This window comes from Chrysochloris asiatica, unplaced genomic scaffold (genome assembly GCF_000296735.1).
Source record: "Chrysochloris asiatica unplaced genomic scaffold, ChrAsi1.0 scaffold00012, whole genome shotgun sequence".
NCBI classification, from domain to species: domain Eukaryota; kingdom Metazoa; phylum Chordata; class Mammalia; order Afrosoricida; family Chrysochloridae; genus Chrysochloris; species Chrysochloris asiatica.
The window spans coordinates 5,861,334-5,885,095 of record NW_006408530.1 but is presented as its reverse complement, the minus strand read 5'-3'; the positions used below and the strand labels follow the sequence as shown (position 1 = coordinate 5,885,095).

Here is a 23,762-nt window from a genome sequence, read left to right as displayed (position 1 = left end):
GTGTTGGATTTGGGAATGAATAGTTCAGATAGCAACAGCTTGAGATAAAGTTGTATATAAGAATTTGTTTTGCTGCTCCTTTATTTACCTGATTTTCTGCATCGCAATCCAGCATCACAATCACTGTAATTATCACCCAGGTTACAATCACCTCAGATTAGTTCTGTCAGGCAATGCTCCAGACCTCACGACTTGCTTGCCAACTCCTGCCTCAAAGAGTCATATGCATTCACTGTAAGAGTGATCGCATAGGTTTCTTTTGTCAACCAAATTAAAATGATCTCCTCTCTTCTTTTTTCCTCATTAAAGAATACTGATTTCATCTGGCACTTAAAAGAAGAAAAAATAAGACTAGAAAAGGAAATGAAAATGAGTAAAGGATTTTTGGGAGGGATTTTCCAGGCCTGATGTTTTTCAGTTCCTGTCTGTCTTCTCACTGTAACTAGGAGCTAATAAGTAACAGCACAGTTCTAAATCCTCCTCTCATACTCACAAAAGTCCTATGATGACAATGCTGTGTTGTTAGTGGTTGTCAAGTCAGCTCCAATTCATGATGATACCATGAACAACAGAAAGAAACACAGTGTCATCTTCACTATCACTGATATGCCCAGCCACTGTGTATTCTGAGTGTCTTTCACCCTGAGGGACTCATCCTCTGACACTGTATTGGACAATATTCTTTTGTAATCCATAGAATTTTTATTGGCTGATTCTCTGAAGCTGACGGCCAGGTCTTTCTTCCTAGTCAACCTTAGTCTGGAAGTTCTGCTGAAACTTACCATGGGTGACCCTCCTGCTACTTGACATACCTGTAGTGTAGCTTCCAGGTGTATAGCAGCATGTAAGTGCACATAGTGCAACAAACTGACAAACAGGAGGCAGATGATATAGGATTTACAACTGCATAGGGAGAGCAGAAGGATCCCTTGTGATGCAGTCAATTAACCACTGGCCTGTTAACTGCAAGATCTGCGGTTCAAACCCATCAGTCACTCTCTGGGAGAAAGATGAGGTTGTCTGCTTCCGAAAAATTTACAGACTCAGAAACCCTAGGAAACAGTTCTACGTGGCACTATAGAATCACTATGAGTCAGAAGCAACTCGATGGCAGTGTGTAGTAGAGAGAACAGGAGATGCAGTGTTATCTTTAGAAAGATGTAGTTCTTTCCTCATTTCTTTCTGGCCCCTGAAATAGCAATGGTCTGGGAAGAAGGGCCGGGCACATCTAACATACAAGTTGCTGTAATCTGTGTGTCATGACTTGGAGTGTCTCCTCTTCTTTATTTCTCCACTCCAAAAGGTAACCTTTGACTTCAGCTGTGTCCATAATTTCCTGTGGAAGCCAGCGGTGCTTGACCCTGGAGCCAGGGACTCTGCAGCAAACAGACTAGAAAGTGAGTTCATGAAGATAGGAGGCTAACATTAAGAAAATACAAGGTGAAAAAAGAACATATAGAAGACCAATGGTCAGAATAAAGGTAAAAGCAAGAGAATAACATCCATTTAGGGAGAGGGCTTTTACCTAGACACTCTTTTTCAGCATTTCACATATCAAAAGCTCAGTAATTGATGATTGTCAGAATTTATGATTTTGAGCCAGTACAATGGCCTCGGCATTCGCAGTACAAAGAGCAACTCCCTGTAAAAAAGTCTCATCTGAACACAAAGATGAATAGTACCCATCTGCCCAATCTGGGAACGATCCATAATTGTTGTCCTTCAATTATGTGTCCCACATTAAAGTAATATCAGGCTTTCCACCTAGAATGGATAATGTCTCAAAGACAGCTTTTTCTCTCTTTTTTTGAGCTTGCAGTCTAGAAAGTCAAGAATGGCTCTTCCAGAGTTGCCACGGCAACATCTCCTTCTTATGACACCAAGGAAGATAGAGGTCATGATGGTGGGCTGTTTAAATGTTGCTGTGATCATGTCTTTTATTTCCATGGGGAAAATAGAAAAATGCAATAGGCTGGAAATAAAAAATAAGAGAAAATAAAATTTTTAAAAAGTCAAAGGATTCTTGTGAGTGATCTTCCAAATAGATTTTGTTATTGAAGGATTTGTACTAATTCTGTTGGATTTAAAGCTCTAATAAGAGAATCCAAAATGAAATCTCTGACACTTGAAGGTGTAATTAGTGTTGAAGTACAAGATGATGCAATGGCCACTTTTATAATGTGGAGAAGGACTTTAAATAAGATTGCAAGGGAGAGAGAAGGAGGTGATAAAAGCAATCACTTAAGATTTAGACCAAGTGAAAGATTTTTTTTTTTCTTCATACTAATGCAGCCCCCCCTTTTTGTGTGTGTGTGTGTGTGTGTGTGTGACTTCTACTTGGTTTTTGAACTCATATTTAAAATGATATAAAACCTCTGTTAAGTTAGAGAATGGAGTTGTATCAGTTAGGACCAGTCAGGAAAACAGAACCATAGAGGTTTAATAGGAAATTCAATAAAGGGAACTAGTTACAAGTGTTTTAGAAAACTAAAGAATAATAGGTACAGATAGGTAATTTGGAGGTTGACAAAAGCAGGAGCATTTTCATCCTGATCCTATGGCTAGAAGGAACAAGGGAGAAGGCAGTGGTACTCTATCCTAGGAGCCAGACAATTGGACCAGAAAGGTAGCCATGGTAAGAACTGCTTAAAAGGTGGAAGCACAGATGAGACAAGCCGTAGCTGGAAATACCATCCAAATCAGAGCAATGAGAGGGAGAGAGAGAAATTCTGTGTTCTCCACTTCTTTACCTTTCTTTCGTTTTTTGACACTTGGTCTAAATTCAGCCTTCACTGCTTCCTGCTGGTGCAACAAAACCCTTCTCCTCCTTTTTTTTTTTCAGGTATGGCGCTATAGGATAAGTACTGGACTGTTAACTATACTATTGGCAGTTCAAAGCCACCAGCTGCTCCTTGTTGTTGTTGTTAGGTGCCGTCGAGTTGGTACCGACTCATAACGACTTTATGCACAGCAGAACAAAACACTGCCCAATCCTGGGCCAACCTCACAATTGTTGCCACGCTTGAGCCCATTGATGCTGCCACTTTACCAATCCATCTCGCTGGGGGTCTTTCTCTTTTTTTCTGACCCTCCACCTTATCAAACATGATATCCTTCTCCAGTGACTGGTCCCTCCTGATAATATGTCTGAAGTATGAGAGACGAAGTCTGGCCATCCTGGCCTCCAAGGAGCTCTCTGACTGCACTTCTTTCAACACAGATCTATCTTTTGGTTCTTTTGGCAGCACATGGCACTTTTAAATATACTCCTCCAACACCATAACTCAAATGTATCAATTCTTCTACGGTCTGGTCTTCCTTATTCACTGTCCAGCTTTCGCATACTCCTTAGAAGCCCTATAAAGGGTCATTTTGAGTCAGAACTGACTTCAAGGCACTTAACAACAACAACAAAGACCCGTGGTGACTCCATTTGCATGGAGTAGAACTGTGTTCCAAAGGATTTTCAAAGTGATTGTTTTCTGGAAGCAGATCACTAGGACTGTCTTCCTAGGCACCTCTTGGTGGGTTTGAACTACTAACCCTTAAACATTTGCACCTCCTAGGGATTCCATCCAATTTCTATTTTAATCTTCCCCTTTCTCTTGTTTTTCCCAAAAGTCCTGTCTCTCTTCCCTCACTCATACCCACCCTCTGCAAGCCCAGGATTCTAGTATAAATCCTTTAATGCTACAGCACTTTTCTTCTAGTAGCTTCTCCCATGCTGCAAAACAAATTCTTGTGGGTTAATCCTCTGGGCACATGCTGTTGTTTGTGTTTTTTGACACAGTTGACAACGCTTTCCTTCTTGAAATTCTCTTTTCTCTTAACTCCTGTGATGTTATATACACACCAATCTTTCTCAGTTTCTTTGAAAACTTTCTCTCATGAACTTTAAAGTCTATTTCCCCCCCAAGTAATGGCTCAGATTTGCTTTGGTCTTTACACATTGTTTCTGGGTAATCGCATCAGTTCTTTGGTTTTAGTTACTATTTGCACAAATACGTCTTTCACATCTTTATCGCCAGAACTTCCTAAAATCCAATTTTACTACTACTTATGCAACTTTTTTGGAGTCCTGGTGTGGTGCTGTGGGCTAATGCGTCAGACAGCAAAGTCGTTTGAACTGCAAGGTTGGTGGTTCAAGCTCACCAGCTGTTTCTTGGAAATCCTATACAGGGTTGCTATGGGTCGGAATTGACTCAACGGCACTTAACAACAACAACAACATGCAACTTTTTCACCTTGGCATCTCATGAGTACATATAACTCACCATTCCTCAAACAGAAGTAATGATTTCTTATCTTAAGCTTCCTGTTTCTCTTAATATTTCCTTCTTCTTTGAATAGGTGCCCAGACTAGAAATGGAAGTATCATCTGATTCCAACTCTAGTAATCTTACCAATTACCAAATTCTGAGACTATCTAACTACCTTGGAAATCACTTTAAAATCTACTTACTTCTCTTTCTCCTCATTGCTATTTGAACCATATCATGAACTCCTACATAAATTCATTTAGTTTCTAGGAAGAATTAAGTGTGGATTTCTTCAATTGGCAAACACCCTACACCTTCTTCAGGCTAATCACTGAGTGTTCTTCCCTACCCTGGACTCTGGACTTGAGATTTTTGCACATGCCTTGTCCTCAGCTTGAAATATTTCTTCCTCACCTTCTGGCTTCCTGGCTAACCCTTGCTCATTTCACAGATTTCTATGGGATACATATGTAGGCTCAGATGTTGCTTCCTTTACAAAGTTGGTTGTGATTTGGAAGTGTATCATGGCCCTCCAAACTGGTTAGGTGACTTCTCTCTACTCTCATAGAACCCTGCACCTAGTCCATTGTAGTATTTATCACACTAATTTTTAATCTCCAGTAAATAGGTTGTAGATCTTTTCCATAGTCTAAGATTTGAGAAACAAGAGTGTCAACTGTGTTCACTATTATAGTCCTAGTGCCTTGCACAGCGGCTGGTAGAAGCTTTATAAATACTTGTTGATTGGGGGAAAAATGGTAAGGAAAAGGAGGTAAATAATATGGGCTTTGGAATAAGGGAGAAGATTCCCAAAAAAACCCCTTGGGTTTAAATCCTAACTTTGCTACTATGAATCACATGACTTTTGCCAGCTATTGGCTTTATGACTTATGCTGATCTCTTATAGCCTCAGTTTTCCCATATGTGATACGAGAATACTAGTAAACCCAAATTAACAGGATTGTTTTCAGGTTTTTATAAGAAAAAGCATGCAAAGCAATTAGTGAAGTGGCTGGTACAAAACCTCAACAAATGTTATTATTAATAGTATTCGACTATACACAGTCTACAGCCAGGCTTGTTTGGATTCAAATTCTGGTTTTAACTCCTTTCAGTCCAGTATCTAATAAGGTTTGGACAAATCATTTGCTTTCCCATATCTATAAAATGGCAAGATAACAGAATTTTTGTGAGGATTAGGTGAGTAATGCAAATAAAGTGTTTAGGACAGTGTGCATTTTTTGTTGTTGTTAAGAGCTGTTGAGTTGGTTATGACTCATAGAAACCTTGTATAAGATTTCTGAGGAGCAGCTGGTGAGTTTTAATTGCCAACTTTGAGGTTAGCAGTCCAGTACTTATTCTACAGTGCCACATCAGGACACCACCTGGTGCATGGTTAAGGCATTTTTATTTTTTAGCAATACAGAAACTACTCTGACCAAAGGAAAATAAATTTTAACTTTTATTCTTTATTCCTGGGAGGGTAAAAAAAAAAGCAAGAAGGCACTGTTGACAGCAAGGCTCCAGGAATTGACGAGTACAAATTCAAATGTTTCAACAAACTGATGCAGCATTAGAGATGTTCACTTGTCTATGTCAAGACATTTGGAAGACAGCTACTTGAAGAGATCCACATTTGTCCAAATTCCAGAGAAAGATGGAATGTGGAAATCAAACAATATGATTAATATCATGTACAAGTAAAATTTTGCTGAAGATATTTGCAGCAGTATATCCACAGGGAGATGTCAGAAAATCAAACTGTATTCAGAAGAGGACATGGAATGAGGAATATTATTGCTGAAGTCAGATGGATCTTGGCTGAAAGATAGAATACCAGAAAGATGTTTACTTGTGCTTTATTGACTATGCAAAGGCATTCCACTGTGTGGATCCTAACAAACTATGGATAAGTTTATGAAGAATGAGTATTTCAGGACACTTTATTGTACTCATGAGGAACCTGTAAATAGACCAAGAGGCAGTTGTTCAAACAGAACAAGGGGATACTGAATAATTTGAAATCATGAAAGATGTGCACCAGAGTTGTATCCTTTCACCATACTTATTCAATCTGTATGCTGAGCAAATAGTCATAGAAGATGGGTTATATGAAGAAGAATGTGATATCAGGATTGAAGAGAGACTCATTAACAATCTGCGATATGCAGATAGCACAACCTCACTGAAAGTGAAGATGACTTGAAATACTTATTGATGAAGATCAAAAACAACAACCTTCAGTATGGATTACACCTCAATGTAAAGAAAACAAAAATCTGCACCACTGAACCAATAAATAACATCATGATAAATGGAGTAAAGATTGAAGTCGACAAAGGCTTCAATTTGCTTAGATAAACAATTAGTTCTCATGGAAGCAGCAGTCAGGAAATCAAATGACATATTGCATTAGGCAAATCTGCTGCAAAAGACTTTTGAAAGAGCAAAGATGTTATTTTGAAGACTAATGTGCACCTGACCCAAGCCATGATATTTCTAATTGTTTAAGATGCATATGAAAGTTGGATAATGAATAAGGAACACCATACAAGAATCAATGCATTTGAATTATGGTATTGGAGAAGAATATTGAAAGCACCATGGACTTTCAGAAGAACAAACAAATCTGTCTTGGAAGAAGCATAATCAGAATATTACCTTAGAAGCAAGGACCACAAGATTAGGTCTTACTTTGGACATAATAAGAGAGGGTCCAGTCTTAGAGAAGGACATCATGCTTGGCAAAGTGGAGGGTCAGCAAAAGAGAAGACCCCAACAATATCAATTGACGTAGGATAGTAACAACTGATAGTATTATTCCAGATGAAAGTAAAATTACCATTCTTTTAGCAATGAATGGATCTGTTCATTGCTTAGGAATATATGATCATAAAAATTCAGATTTTTTTTCACAAGACAAATTAAATATGGATTTGTGACTAAATTCTAACTAAAAAATTTTTATCTTGTTGTTCTTGAGAATATACACAAGAAAACATACACCAATTCAACTGTTTTTACATGTAAAATGCAGCTACATTGGTTGTATTTTTGACTTCTTCAGCCATTCTCAGCCTCCTTTTTTGAGTTGGTTCTCCCCATTAACGTAAACTCACTGCCCCCTCTCATATGATCTTTAGAGTAATCATTGTCACTTTGCTCCCATATAAATAGTTCTTAAAAGAGCATAATGCTCAAGGCAAACATTTTCTTACTAGTTATGCTAAACTATTGTTTGATTTTAAGAAGACTTCAGGGGATGTCTTCTTACTTGGCTTAAGCTTTAAATATAAACTCTAACTTTTTAAAGGGATTTACTGGCATTATGCAAAACCAAATGCTTTGCAAAACTGTGGTATTACATGCGTTATATTATTTGCAAAAAAGTTTAATTACTGCGGGAGTGTTTTTAATGTTTCATATTATCAAAGAAAATACTGGCAGGATACTTTTAATATATGATTTTTCAAATTTATAATAATGCTTACGCCTCTGAATTACCATTTTTCCTAGTCTTTCACTCAATGAAGAAGCATATATAACTCATTTCTAATTCTTTATCTTCATTATCAGAGAAAGAGCATTTCCATGTCAATTTTGGTGATTTCGATATTTCTTATGAGAGACAATTGCACAGTTTAGGGTATTTAATAAACAAGTGACCAGATGAAAGAAGGGAAGCATATAGTAATGCCAGAATTCTGTAAGGAGCAAATCACAGTGTTGGGTCAGAAGATGGCGATAGCCAGGGAGTAGCTATAGCTTATCAGGAATCCTCTCCTTCCAGTTGGGGGAGACTTGGTGGTTCCAATAGAAACCAGGGAATGCTAAGTCACCATATTAGAATGATGTCACACTGTTATATAATCTGTGGGTCATATTTGGCAAGATGCCTTCTTTGTTCTGCAGAAGTAATTAAAGACTTCCCCCACGTGAGAGGTAGGAAGAATGGAACAGACACAGAAGGGAGAGCACACAGAATGGAGGGAGAAGAACAGAAGAGAACAGAAGAGAGAATGGACAAACACAGGAGGGAGAATGGAGCACCAGAGGGGTTAGAAGGTCAGAAGGGCAAGAGACTACCTAAGACCCTTCTCCCCTGTGCTGACTGCTTTCTGATAAATAATGGAATGAGCCATTTCCCTTCTGCGTCTCTAGTGTTCTTTCGACTGCCAGATCCAGTGAACCTGTTGAATAGGGATGTTGGGCCCACCCCAGCCTCCTACTCTTCAACACACGCAGTTAGAAGCAGCATGTATTATGATGACAGTTACTGAGTAAATACTCATGGGACCAGAGAGACCCTGACTCTTACAGGAGGATAGTGTGGGAACCAAGGAATGGAAAACCTTTAAGAAACTGGATAAACATGAAGATCTAACAATCCCCAGGGGAAGGAATTGCCATGTAAACAAGGTTCAACTACTTTTTATATTATTGCATCACTTGAAATTGATTTTATTCTCTGATAATACTATCCCTTTCTACCCCATTGGAAGCAGATAGTACTTGCTGGGAGACAATTCTTTATGGAGCTCTTTCATTTCTGCATGGCTTGTGGCCAGAGGCACTGACTGTCTTTGTTCTGGATTATTTTTTCCAAGGTTATTTGTATAGTAAACAGCCATGGAAGATAGAGGTAGTCTAACTCCTGGATAAAGAGTAGATTTGCTTACAGTTTGGGAAGATGAAGTTTTTCACTTCAGAACAAAGGTCAGGCATGTTTGGGTTTTTTTTTTTGCCCATTACAAAATACTTGGGTTCTTTATCTTCTATAATGAAACCCACTGTGTGTGCAGATGTATTTGCCCTTTTCACAACCCTGTGTTGGAGCTGGGTCTTCTGAAGTGACAGAAAATGATAGATGGTAAATATTGCTATTACTATGAATAATAGAGTCCATTCTCTGATCCAATATCTTTTTGTCTTCTGCTTCCTGGTGTGACACTGTGGGTAAATGTGCTGGACTGCAAAGTCAGCTTGAACCACAAGGTCAGTGGTTGAAGCTCACCAACCGCTCCTTGGAAACCCTATACAGGATTGTTCTGGGTTGGAACTGACTCTACGGCACTTAAAAACAACAAAAGTCATTCATGAAACTGTTGTTGTTGTTAATTACCGTTGAGTAGGATCAGACTCATAGCCACCCTGTATAAGGTCTCCTGAGGAGCGGCTGGTGAGTTTGAACTGTTGACCTTGTATTCAAACCGAATTTACAGTCCAGTGCTCAACCTACAGTGCCACATCAGGACTTCATTCATGAAGCTAGGGAGTCTAATTTGCTACTTGCAAGTCGGATAGAATCAGATCTTTCACAATTCTTTTCCATGTTTCATTTCCATGTTATTGTTGTTGTAATGTGCCGTGGAGTCAGTACCGACTCACAGTGACCCTGTACAGGGTTTCCGAGGCTGTAAATCTTTACAGGAGCAGAAAGTCTCATCTTTCTCCTGTGGAACAGCTGGTAGTTTCAAACTGCCGGCCCTGAGTTTAGCAGCCCGATTCATTTCCATAGAGATCATTTATTCACTGATTGCTCTTCATTAGCAATCACTTATTTTGAAGTTCCTTTATAACATCTTTCTGTCTTTGTATCAGTCACCTATAAATAATATATTTTGTTGTTAAGTGCCGTTGAGTCGGTTCTGACCCATAGCCACCCTGTACAGGGTTTCTGAGGCTGTAAATCTTTACGGGAGTAGAAAGCCTCATCTTTCTCCCGTGGAGCAGCTGGTAGTTTCGAACTGCTGACCTTGAGGTTCGCAGCCAGATTCGTAACCACTATGCTACCAGAGCTCCTTATAAATAACATATAGACATCCTCTAACCACACTTAATGATTTCATGCATCACTGACCTGACTGTCTTCCGCAGTACCCATTTTACAGTATAACCTTTGGGAATATCTTTATACATCCTTCTCAGATTCCTAGAGGTCTGAGTTCTAGTAGCTCCATTTTGCCATTACTTTGGTTACTTGGTTTGGCGTTATACCTTATTTTGGCTTCAAGGTCTTGGTTACATTTTCTCCAGCTTCAGTCTGAACCTGCATATGAGCGATTGATGGTCTGTTCCACAGATTGCCACAGGAATTGTTTTGACTGTGGTTTGATCCCACCAGCCACTCCGAGAGAGAAAGATGAGGCTTTCTGCTTCCATTAAAATTTAGAGCTTTGAATGCCAGGCTATGAATCCGAACCAACTCCATGGCACTTAACAGCAATGGAGCGTTTCCACACCTCTTCCCAAAGATGTTCTCAATTTGATTTCTGCGCATTTCCTGGGTGACCCTACTTGTATTTAAAATGCTGGTGGCATAACTTCCACCATCACAGCAACACCTTAGCTACCACAGTATGACATATTGACGGAAGAGTATTAGAGAACTTCAAGTAACAGCCCCAAATTTAGAACTAGCTTTGAAGTTGAGCTGTTCAGTTAGCTAGCTTTGAGATGTTAAATCTTAATCTCTCTGAGTTCCAGTTTTTACATATCAGAAATAAGAACTTTTATACCTACCCTTATGTTATTTTGGAGGATAAAATTATGCTATTTCTGTAAAATTCTTAGCATGTTTTTTAGGTATGATAAATCTATCTATCTATCATCACTAACATAATGCCTGGGAATGATAATTTGTTATTGTCTGCCTCAAAAAAATTAAAATTTTATGTGATGTTGTGTATTATTAGTTTTCCATTTATTTTTGGATAGATGTTTTTCTCTTTCTTTCATCATGTCTTCTTTCTCTTCGAAGCCATTCTAGGCTTGTTCTGAAATGATGTATTTTGTATCTTTATATTTATGTCTTTGTCCAACTAAAACCTATCCTGCATCATCATTATAGTAATGTCATCACAATTAATGTTTCTAATGCCAGATATATTTAAAAACTACACAATATTTGAATATATGATATTATAAAAATTTAAATAATAGACATATTTATAAAGTAAAACATAAAAGTTTTTTTGCCATTAATGTCTAGCCTTCCATATCTGCTATTTATGAAATATTAGTCTTGCAATAGCTGCTATTTCTCTGAGGGGTGAAAGCTAGTGGCATGTGCTATTATAAATAATTTTCTACTCATCTGCATCCCACAGCACGTGGATTTGATTTTTCTTTTAAAAATGTGATTCTGAACTTTTAATCTTCATTTACATTTTCCTGGAATGAAGCTTCACCTGGATGTCCCCTTGTAGGTTGAAGTGTTGTTGTTGTTGTTAAGTACCCCCCTGCACAGGGTTTCCAAGGCTGCAAATCTTTATGGGAGCAGAAAGCCTCATCTTTCTCCCACAATACAGCTAGTAGTTTCGAACTGCTGACCTTGAGGTTAGCAGCCCGATTTGTAACCACTACGCTGCCAAGGGCTCCTTATGTTGAAATGGACCTGTGTAAAACTACCCTCATCTCCATTCCCAGAGTAGCACCTGCTCTTGACTTTTGTGCCTGTGCCACAGGCACTTTCATTATCTCAGCGCTTGTGGATCAGAGTGTTTCTTTGACCTCTCCCTTTCCTTCATCCCTCACTGCAACAAAAGATTTGCTAGGTTATAAAAATCCTGTCTACACAGCATTTCTTTTGTCCTTTCCTTAACTTCTCTGCTTGATGTTTTTTTTTGCATGACATTAGTAGTGTGAATTCAGACTTCAGTTTATATAAGAATTGTTTTGTAGTACAGTTTTAGGGGAAGCCTGTATTTTTTCCCTTCCAGCACCAGGTTTGAGACATGCAAATTTTCTTATTGCCTTCTCAGTGTGTCAGTTTGCTTTTGTTTGTTTTTTTATTGAGGAAGTAGTCCATGTTTTCTTTCTATTACACTCAATTTCAATTCTTTATCACCTTTATGCTTTTGCTACTAGAATGGAAGTGCCTCAAAGACAGAGTACCATATTGCCCACTTTCTCACTCCTAATAGATTCTTCATCTTGATCTTTTGAACCTAACTCACCCCTCTGGTTAATAAAACAATGGTGGTTCTTAGCACTGATTTTGAAACTCAATTTGACGAAATATGGTAGTTTTCCTATTATCTTAATCTTGTATCTCCTTAATCTAATCTATTCTACATGCCATTGGGGGAAAATCATTCTAAAACTCAGTTCTAATCATGTTAGTCCTCATCTCAAAGCATTTATTGGCCCGTCACTGACAACTGAAGAGATATAAAGTTCTTTCCTCAGTATCAAGTTTATTCATGATGTTGTCAAGTGTCGTCGAGTTGGGTTCTACTCATAGTAACCCCATATAAGGTTTCTGAGGATTGACTGGTGGGTTTGAACTGCTGACCTTGTGGTTTACAGTCTTGTGCTTATGCTACAGTCCATACCAGAAGTCCAATAACCCTCAAATATCTGTATGGTCCATCTACTCCCAATATTACTCCCTAAGCTCCAGACAAACTAGATTACTCATATTCCATGTTATTCAAGTTTTCACAGTCCTAAATTTCCATCTTTACACTGTTTCTCAAACTACATCTACTTTCAAGACCCCTACTTCCATCTCCAAGGATCTCTGGTATAGTAGTGATTACAAGTTGGGCTGCTAATCTAAAGGTCAGCAGTTCAAAACAATGAGCCGTTCCATGGGAGAAAGAGGAGGCTTTCTGTTCCCGTAAAGATTTATAGTCTTGGAACCCTATGCAGGGTTGCTATGAGTCAGAATGGACGCCATAGCACATAACCACCACTAACCACCACTTCCATCTCCATTTATTAAATTCCTAAACAATTTCAAAGTTTTTTTTTTTTAAGTGACATCTTCACATAAATCTGTGGAACTAATCATATTTTCTCCTTTCCTTTACGTAATACGAATTTTGTCTTATTGCTCTCTAGACCATAATCTCCTGATTCACAGCGATTCTGTATTAGCCATCCCTGTACCTTTGCATTGCTTTGGATTGGGTATGGATATTTGAAAAACAAAATATTAGGAACTACTGAAGGAGGAAAACAAGTAACTTTTGGAAAATATAATCTAACTCTGGAGGGAAAAGGAGGGATCAATAATCATTGTTTTAAATATTAATTAATGGGCTTTTTATTAATTCAATACATGTTTATTGGAGTGATATTTTCTATCAGGCACTGCGCAAGACACTAAAACACGGAAAATAGCCAACATGGCCATTGTCCTCAACAAACCTAAAGCTCAGCAAAAACAACAGAGGGAATAATAAATAATTAAGATAAAGAGTGATAGGGGAGAAATGGTTGAGATTGTGAAATATATTAGCTAGAATTCTGGTTCTCTGAATCCTGGATTCATTATTTTCTAGCTGAACAAATTACTTAACATATCTAAGTGTTAGTTTCCCAATCTGTAAAACTGCTGTTGTTAGGTGCCATTGAATCAATTCTGACCCCTAGTGACCCTGTCTAGGGTTTCTTAGCAGCAGCTGACTGATGGTTAACGATGCAGTCCTGACCCTACAGCACCACACCAGGACTCCGTCTATCTGTAGAATGTTGTTATTAAGCACATCCAGTCAGTTATGACTCATAGCAACCCTGTACTGGTTTCTAAGGAGTGGCTGGTGGGTTTGAACCATCAACCTTTCAGTTAGCAGTCTAGTGCTTATCCTACAGTGCCACACCAGGATTCCTATCTGTGGAATTGTTGCTGAGAATTGTTAAGTGCCATGGAGTCAATTCTGAGTAACAGTGACCCTGTATTGGGTTTCTGAGGAGCAGCTGGTGGGTTTGAACCACTGACCTTGTGGTTCACAGCCCAGTGCTTAGCCTATGTGTAGAATAGGGATGATAAAATACCCACTCCTCATTTATCGACATGGTTAGATTACAAAGACAAGATTACCATGTGAAATTGGTGCCACATGACATTTGAAGTCTATACCCCTTCTCCCATACCCGTGTCCTTGCCACCACTGATTACGTGTTGTGACCCTTACATGTCTCAGTATGTGTATGGCACAGTGGGTCCCTCTTCCTCACCTTCCCTTCCCCACCATCACAGAGCCTGTGGGGCTTTAGGGCTCTTGTTTTTGGTGGTTGGGTGTTTCCCACTGCCTGTCACCTCATGCCTTGGGTGGAGACCCCCATTATCCACTACCTATTGCTTCCCACCACCCACCCTGGCCCTGTGGCCTCATCTGGCTTCTGTCTTTCTTTTCCCTTTCCACCTCCCTGGAATGTTCAGGCCTTTACCTGGCCCTCTTCTGCTTGCACACAACTTTGCATCATCCCAATCTTATTACTCGTAAGAGTAATATTACTCCCACTCTTGCCCTGTCTCTTCCTTGACCAAATCAAGATGTCATGGACTAGCAGGAGAAGGTATTCCACATCTGGTCAGACACCATCACTCAAGTGGCCATTTGTCAATAGGATCTCTGGTATATCATTTTGGGTGGTCTGTGGAGGGCACCCAGGACCTGGTTCTGTCCCTGTGCAAGACTCAGAAAATTGGACGCACTCACTGACCGAGTATTTTTTAAAGTTATCATAAATGCAAATGTCTTCAAGAAAGTCAGTAAGAGAGGAGTAGGTGTAATCCTTACCTTGTTGTTATTGTTAAGTACCTTGGAAGCAATTCTGACTTGTAGTGACTCTGTACAGGATTTCTGAGAGCAACTGGTGGTTTTGAACCACTGCGCTTGTAGTTAGCATTCATATGCTTATCCTACATTGTTACCCCAGGACTCCAATTTTTACCTTAACTTTCATTATTACTAAATTATACCATATATGTAAAAGTTCTTCATGCAGTGCTTGAAATATATAAGCACTCAATGAAATATTTCCTGTTATTATTAAGGAGCTCTGGTAGCGTAGTGGTTACGAATCGGGCTGCGAACCGGAAGGTCAGCAGTTCGAAACTACCAGCCGCTCCGCGGGAGAAAGATGAGGCGATCTGCTCCCGTAAAGATTTACAGCCTCGGAAACCCTATTCAGGGTCGCTATGGGTCGAAACCGACTTGACGGCACTTAACAACAACAACAACATGATTCATTATCTGAATGACTGGGAGGAGTGAGTGAGACGGAGGTTAAAATAAAGTTATCTAGATTCTGATCTACTTACTGAGTGAATAGTGTTATCATTCATTGAAATCTGGAAGCTGAAGTTGAGGAAGGAGACGAAAACAATAAAGTGGAGTAAAGATGTAGGAATTTCATTTATGGGATGTTCAGGAGACAGATGTGAAATTTATCTGCATAAAGATATTTCTTAAAAGATTTGCCAGGATTCTATTCTCACATCCCAGGTATTTCTCAGTCCATTCAGATCTTACATCTTTTTTTCTCCTCTGTTCTACAGAAAGTAGATTTTTCCATCAAAAATGGAATCTAAGAAAGCATCTAGGAAAGAGGATGCTCACCAATAGCTTCTTGTTGTTAATTGAATTCATGTGAATGAATACATGAGCATGTCTGGAGTAAATCTGGTGTGAGAACAGAAGCGGGTGCAGGAAACCCAAAGGAACACTTTTCTAAGGTGCATGCAGGGGAACATGAGTCTATAAAGGAGAAGAGAGTTTAAGATGGGAAGTAAAACCAGGAGACAGTGGTCCCATGAATTCGGGCAAGCAAAGCATTTCAGGAAGGAAGGAGTATGGTAATTGGTAAAGTAACGATTAAAACATTCCATTGTATTTAGTAACAAGTAAAGTATTGGTGGTAATCTCACTTTTTATGGAATGGTGGGGTAGAAGGAAGATCAGTGAATAGAGGGTTGATTAGGATATAAGAAAGTAGAATTCTGGCAGCCATTTCAGAAATTTGCCTGTGGTAGAATACGCCAGTGGCTGAAGAGTGGGGTGAGGATAAGGATTTTTTTGTTTATGAAATAGAGTTCACATTAGCATATTTTAATTAAGTTGGGAAGGAGCCAGCAGAAAGGAAGAAGTGTGGAGGGCTGGGTAATTAGAACCAGGTGAAGATAGAACTTGGACGCTGGTTTGTAAAGCAGAGACTGTCATGAGAACTTGTGGAGATGGAAAATGAAAAATTGGGGATTCTGTATGATGAGCCAAAATAAGCCTATCATGATATTTAGGTACACAGTCTTTCAGGAGACAAAAGGGGTTTGGAGAAAAAAAGCAAATTCTGTGACTGCATTTTATAGCAGGCACTTTCATGAAGAGGATGAGGCTAACAGTTATTATGAAAGAAGATAGAATGAGTAAGTTGTTTGCACTTACAGAAGCAAAGAGTTTCTTCAGAATTAGCAGCAGAGAAGGAAAAGAATCAAGTATATAAAGAACTAACTCTCTTGTTTGACCATCTAGGAGAATGGTCTTTTTCTAGTAAGAAAAAAAAAATTGTGGATGAATATTCAGATGTAAGCAACACTTGGACTTTGAAGAAGTAGGGTCTTAAAGAAACTTCTCAAGAAGAAGAACAAGTAGTTGAAGCTGAAAGGATTGATGCCCATATTTTTTTTTTCTTTCTCTGTATATGACATGTCAGGTATAATCAAATCATTTAAAAATGATTTTAGAGAAGTACAATGTCTATTTACTCTTAATGTGAGAAAATATGGACATTTCTGCATTAATTTCAAGGAATTCTATGTTTATCCACTTGTGCTTCAAAATCTTTTGTCATCTAATCATGTGCATTATATATTTTTGAAAAATGAAGTATTTATGCACAGACTTCACAATCAAATTGGTTCTAGAATAAATTGTTGAAAGTGGAGCTTTCTTATATTAGCTCTCGTGACAGCTAATGAGGACGAATGAGAAAGAACAGAAGCTGCACTCTGGAGGAGGACCTCTCACTCCCCACAGGAGCAGCAAGCTTAAATATGTAGACTTCTATTTAGAGAAGCAAGTGGGAAACTCTCTTGTACATAACCAGCAGAAACACTGGACATTTACTGTTACCAGAAAGCTTATACATTTGATCTGAAGAATGAAGGAAGCGTTCTTTATATCTCATGGGTATTCTGATTAACTATCTTTTTTTAAAAAAATGTTTTATTGTGATTTATGTGATCGTTTACATGGGAGAACATTAGCTTTACATTCATCCTATCCTATATCGTTTCATTGCCATGGTTATAATCCCCGCCAACCAAAGGGTATACCCTGCAAGCCTGCTTCTCTGTCGTCAGCACACAGCCCCTCTCCTTCCCTGGGTCTAGAGTTCCCAGCCGCTCCATCTCTTCATGTCATTGTCTCTGCCTCCATCTCTGGCATCACTGCTTCTCTGGGTAGGATCCCACTCTCTGCTCTTCTCCCTTGATGGTCCCTAACTGGAAAGTTAATCACTCCCCTCCTTGTTACAAAATGTCTACCTTTATATTCCCAACCCTCACAATCAGTCCTGATAACAATTATTCACTATTGAGTCACAAGAGACCTATCTGCATTTCCTTTCATCAGCCCAGTCTAGACAGATTGGATACTACTCAGTGGAGTTTCTACCTTCCTCCAAGCTCTCTGGATCTAGATTCTCTCTTGAAAACTTGTAAGCCAGTCACTTCTTGCCTTTGTAGTCCCCCCACTTTGGGTAGCCAGTGTCCAAATTGCCCATCCCTGTTTACTCTGTGTATGGAAGGGGTGGGAATGATCCTTGCTATAAAGATTTGTTCTCTCTTTTGAGCTACTGCATTCATAGGTGTATGTAAAGTTCATCAAATTGCATCAGATTACTCTTTTTTCCCCTTCTTTCTTCTTCTAGTCATTGATCAACCAGTCATTGAAGCCAGGTCAATCTAGGCTCCCTCTTGAAAGCTTGTAAGCCAGTCACTTTGTGCCTCTGTAGTCCCCTATTTTGGGTAGCCAAAGTCCAAGTTGCCCATCCCTATCTACCTTGTGTATCAAATAATCCTCACTGTAAAGATTTGTTCCCTCTTTTGAGCTACTTTATCCATAGGTGTAGGTCAAGTTCATCAAATTGTATTAGATTACTCTTTTTTCCCTATTCTTTCTTCTTCTAGTTGAGCTCTGATCATCCAGTCGTTGAAGCCAGGTCAAGTGGGTATTATCTGCAAGTGTGGGTGTTCTTATGCATATGCCCTCTCTTCTTATCAGCTGGATGCTTCACTCTCCGTTCTAGTCCTCGGTGGCAATGTCACTGTCTCTGGGCTCAGGAGTCCCCAGGTCTTGCCATACTGCTGGCCCACCAGGCCTCTACCCGGGTTTACAGGAGTCTATTGAATGTGGTAGGACTTAGCTCACAGCTTCATTGCTGTTTTTCCATCACTTCCCCTTATTGGTGACCAATGTGGTCACCAGTCAGAGCACATGTCTGCTTGTATATTCCCATTGAATCTTAGTCTTGGAAGGGGGGTTTGCCCTGAGGGGACCTGACCACTTGCCTTGATGTCTCCTGGGCAAGTAACTTGCTTGTTCTTGTAGTAGTCAGTTGGACTGCCATTATTGTTTTGTATTTTTCCTGTTGGTCTTTCTTTCAAGACGTATCTTCATTCTAGCCACTCCAGGCTGGTCTGCGTGTCCTTTCAAGTGGATATTTCCCTCCTTAGAAGATTCTGGATGGGATTCAGGATTCCACCTATGGTCTTATGCAATGCAGAGGCTCCGCAGGAAGCGTCCTTCACTGGGCAAGTTGTAGCCCCATTTTAGATATTCCAATGAATTATAGGCTGAAAGCGGACTTACAAGCTTTCTATGGTGATGTTTCTGGCTACTGACTAACTATCTTAACAAACATTTCTTGTTGTCTTGATTCTTGGGAACAAAGATAGTAATTGCATTTGGGAAATGACTAGAAATTTGGAGGTCACAGGCAAATTTGAAAAAAAGGTTTTTGCTCTCAGCAAATTAAAAAATCAAAACACCCATCAACTCATACACTGCTAGTGGGAGACAAATTGGGGAAATTGCTTTGTAAAACTTTACCTACCAAAGGAGAATAAATGCCTACACTATGGTCAAATGATTTCACTTAGCAGCAATGATTTGTATGAGAATGCTAGTAATGGCATTATTCATAGCACCTTCAAACCAGAAACAATCTAAATACTCTTCACCAGCATGGAATACCTGCATTGCAATAAAGCAGAACCAACTTCAATTGATCCAAGAAACAAAATGTACAAATCTTTAAAACAATGCTAAATGAAAGAAACCAGATACAAAATAATACATACTGTATCTGCTTGGCTTCATTTTATAAAGTTAAAAGACAGGCAAAATGAATCGAAGAAGATCAAGGTTAGAATAGTGGTTACCCTTGGCTGGAAAGTACGTATTGACTTGGAGAAGGCACAAGGGTAACTTCTTTGATACTATATAAGCATAAAGATTCATTGAGCTATGTATTTAAGATTTGTATAGTTTATATTTTGTAAGTTATGCTTTAGTTAAAAATGGGACCATCTTTTTGCATCAGTGATTTTTTCAGAGAGCCTTTTTACTTACAGAGAGGGAAAAGAGGCAATTATCAGAGCTTGCCTTTTTGACAATGGGTTTACGGACTTTGAAAGCTTTCAGGTAGATCAGACCGAGTGACAAACCATCACCTAACTGAGTAATTAATTTTTTATTATGAGGTAACAACTGTAACAATTGAATATTTATTGGATTTAAAGTAGATATTAAAGATAAATTTAATTTACAGAGCCACAGAAGCTTTGATAGCATTCTGTGAATGTTCTTTTTGAATTTGTTATAGCCATGACATAGTCACAAGTCTGTGACCTTGACCACTTCTGTACCCTTCCACTTCCCCTTTGGAGTCCTTATCTATGTCTTATCCATTTCTTCCAGCTTCAGAAGGGCTGCTCTTACATAGCTCTACTGATGGCCATATTTGGCCTTCCTTGACTTTGGAAATACACAAGGAGAAAAGACCATTTGAGAAATCACAAGAAAATGAAAAGATCTGGAATTTAAAAAATGTTGGGGGGGGTACTTAATCTGTATAGTTATTGTCCGTTAAATCAATAGATGATGCCTATTTTAGTTTTGATCTTGTTGAAAAAATTGGATTTGGTTAAAACACAATGCATTCAGGATGGAGATCAGGAAGAACTGGAGAACTGGAAATGATCTTAGAGATGATCTTTATCTCAGTTTTCCAAGAACATGAGCAACATACAGTTGAGTGAGGATATTATTTTCAGATCTCTTCATTTGTTTTGCCTGTTCATACCTAACACATTAAAGATCAGAAAGAGAATGCCCCAGTATTATTAGAAACTAACATTGTCCTCCTTTAAAACTTTTTCCATAATTTTTGAATTGTTGTAAAAGTACACTTAATGCAATCTTTGCCAATTTAGTGGTTTGACATAACAATTTAGTGACATCATTTACATTAATCAAGTTTCACTTATTTTATGCCCATAAAAGATATGAGTCTCGGAGGCCGGATCCACCATGTTCTCTCTGGCAAACCTCGTTGGGGTCTCGGCCTGGGTCCTGCAGCCGCAATGGACCCAAGTTCGAAATATGGCAACTTTGAAAGATATTACCAGGCGACTGAAGTCGATCAAAAACATTCAGAAAATTACTAAGTGTATGAAAATGGTAGCAGCAGCAAAATATGCCCGAGCTGAGAGGGAGTTGAAACCGGCTCGAGTGTATGGAGTAGGATCTCTGGCTCTCTATGAGAAAGCTGATATTAAGGCGCCTGAAGGCAAGAAGAAACACCTCATAATTGCTGTATCCTCAGATCGAGGGCTTTGTGGTGCTATTCATTGCTTGGTTGCTAAACAGATTAAAAGTGAGGTGGCCACGCTCACAGCAGCTGGAAAAGAAGTTATGCTTGTTGGAATTGGTGATAAGCTCAGGAGCATACTTTACAGGACTCATTCTGACCAGTTTCTGGTGACATTCAAAGAAGTGGGAAGAAAACCCCCTGCTTTTGGAGATGCATCTGTTATTGCCCTTGAATTACTAAATTCTGGATATGAATTTGATGAAGGATCTATCATCTTTAATAGATTCAGGTCTGTCATCTCTTACAAGACAGATGAAAAACCCTTGTTTTCCTTGAGTACCATTGCAAGTGCTGAGAGCATGAGTGTCTATGATGATATTGATGCTGATGTGCTGCAAAATTACCAAGAATACAATCTGGCAAATATCTACTACTCTTTAAAGGAGTCCACCACTAGTGAGCAAAGTGCAAGGATGACAGCTATGGACAATGCTAGCAAGAATGCTTCTGAGATGATTGACAAACTGACTTTGACATTCAACCGTACCCACCAAGCTGTTGTCACAAAGGAGTTGATTGAAATCATCTCTGGTGCTGCTGCTCTGGATTAATGAAAATCAAGTGTCATCCTCAAAAAGAGGTAAAGAAGAGAAGTTAAGGCAGCTGATCTTGTGCTTAACTGCTTTCCTTGTCAGAAGACATTGTTCAAATTATTAAAAAGACAGCAAGATATTTGTAAATTATCTTACAATAAACAACTTGAAATTAAAAAAAAAGAAAAAAGATACGAGTCTCTGTGTACATGACGCCATACTAAATGTGAATATTAAGATTTTTCAATCTGTTATCTATTATCTATTCTGAAGCCAGTGTTCCCATTTGTTGTTGTTGTTAAGTGCTGTCAAGTTATTTCTGACTCATTGCGACCCTGGATAGAGTTTTTGAGGAGCGATTGGTGGGTTTGAACGACCGATCTTTCTGTCCAAACTGACCTTATCCTACAGCACCACACGAGGACTCCATGTTTTAGTGTGTCCACTAGAACATACTATGTTTAAATTTCTTGATTCACAAAGGCAAGCATTTCCGAATGCCCTAGTTTTTATAGCATCATCTTTAGATGTTTTCAAAAACACCAAAACCACCAAAATGAACACGGAAAACAGTTGAAGAATGCTTTGTAAGAAGACACAGAAAAGAACAGAACTGCTTGGCCCTGAGAGCCAATCAGATAGCGCGAAACACAGGAGAGAACAAAATAAGTTGAGTAGATTCAACTATTTAATGACTGTTTTAAGTATCACAGGAAAACATCTCTTAATTTGGTCTATCAATATTTTTCCTTCTATGTCATACATTCAAGACATATTTCTGAAGTGTCCCCTAGATGCCAAAACCTATTATAGACACTGGGGATTTATTGAAAACTGTAAGGAAGAGAGTGTGGCCTGGAATCAAGGTAGGACACTAGTTGTTTCTCCCAAATGTATTTCTTGGCTTTTCAGTAATTGTTAGGGCTGTGGTACAGAATTGTTAGGGAAAAGAGTGTGAGATAAGAGACTGGAAAAATATGTAGTTACATACTGAGATCTATCAAGGAGATGGTGAGGCCTTTTCACCATGCTCATCCTCTCAACCATGGGGTTTCTGGTCACTTGCTTCACCTCTCTTGCAATCCTGGCTTTCATGAAGCTGGCCAGCCAGAGAGAAAGAGAGAAAGAAATACAAGAAGGGAATGTGATAGAGCATTATTTTGGGGGAGCCCAGTCTTAAGCAAGTTGGTCAGGAAAGATTTATCCAAGAGGGTAACATTTGACAAGAAGAATAATAACTCTAGGGGTTTGAAGGTGTTTTTTAGATATAGAAAGCAGGCCAGCTAGAACAAGTGGAGAATGTAGGAGAATATTTATGTCATTTAACTCCTAACTTCTGTCTTCCTCCAACATCCATGGTTGATGAAACCTGAGATTAAGAGAAACAAATTAACCACAGCTTGTATCATCAAGGCAGGTGTTTCAGATACAACATGAAATTTATGTTCCTGGAAAAGCATCTATTTTGTAAGATTGTGTACTTAAAAAACTGGGATTATGGGAAAATAGGATTGATGCAGATCATTGAAAACGTGTACACCTTTGTTACCATCACATTAGCAAAAATAATAATGGTGCCTGAAGATATAACAGCTGAGGGCTGTCTCAGGGGATACTAAAAATGCATAAGCAAAATAGCATGAAAATGATGATTTACTAGTATGGAGATGATGTAACAGTAATTGGAGCTCTTAGCAAAGAAAGAGCTTTTCAAGAAAGGGATGCACATCTTCATAGAAGGGGTCCTAGACATAGGTGCTCATTTGAGATAATATGCACTGAGTTGGTTTCTGTCTGTGCAACTACCTATGTGAGAGTGTTTTTTTCCTGTTAAACTTTACACTTTTCCTTCAATGTGCTTATTCCTCTTGCATGGGAAAATTACATATAAAGCAACATAACTTCTGTGTTACACTGGTATCATTCCTTTATTAACTGCTAACAAAAGAAGATGGGAGGAACACACAGAGTCACTGTACTAAAGGAACACACAGAGTCACTGTACTAAAGGAACACACAGAGTCACTGTACTAAAAAAGAATTGTTCGATTTCAAGAGGTTGTAATATGAACTGATGGCATATTGAAGGAAGAAGCTCAAGTTGTATTGAGGGCATTGGTGAAAAACAAGGCTTGAGGAATCGACAGACTATCAACTGAGATGTTTCAACAAATGGAGGCAATGCTGGAAGTACTCACTCATCTATGCCAAGTTTGTAAACAGCTACTTGGCTAACTGACTGGAGGAGATCCATTGTTGCTGTTAGGTACTGTTGAGCTGGTTCCAACTCATAGTGATCCTA

At 38.9% G+C, this 23,762-nt stretch overlaps 1 protein-coding gene across 1 annotated transcript; it reads left to right on the top strand.

Annotated features, from left to right (window-relative positions):
• Positions 1–20,584: 20,584 nt before the first annotated feature.
• On the top strand, positions 20,585–21,478 carry LOC102835749 (ATP synthase subunit gamma, mitochondrial-like). Its single transcript, XM_006834535.1, has one exon. The coding sequence runs from the start codon at positions 20,585–20,587 to the stop codon at positions 21,476–21,478; it is 894 nt and encodes a 297-aa protein (XP_006834598.1).
• Positions 21,479–23,762: the final 2,284 nt, after the last annotated feature.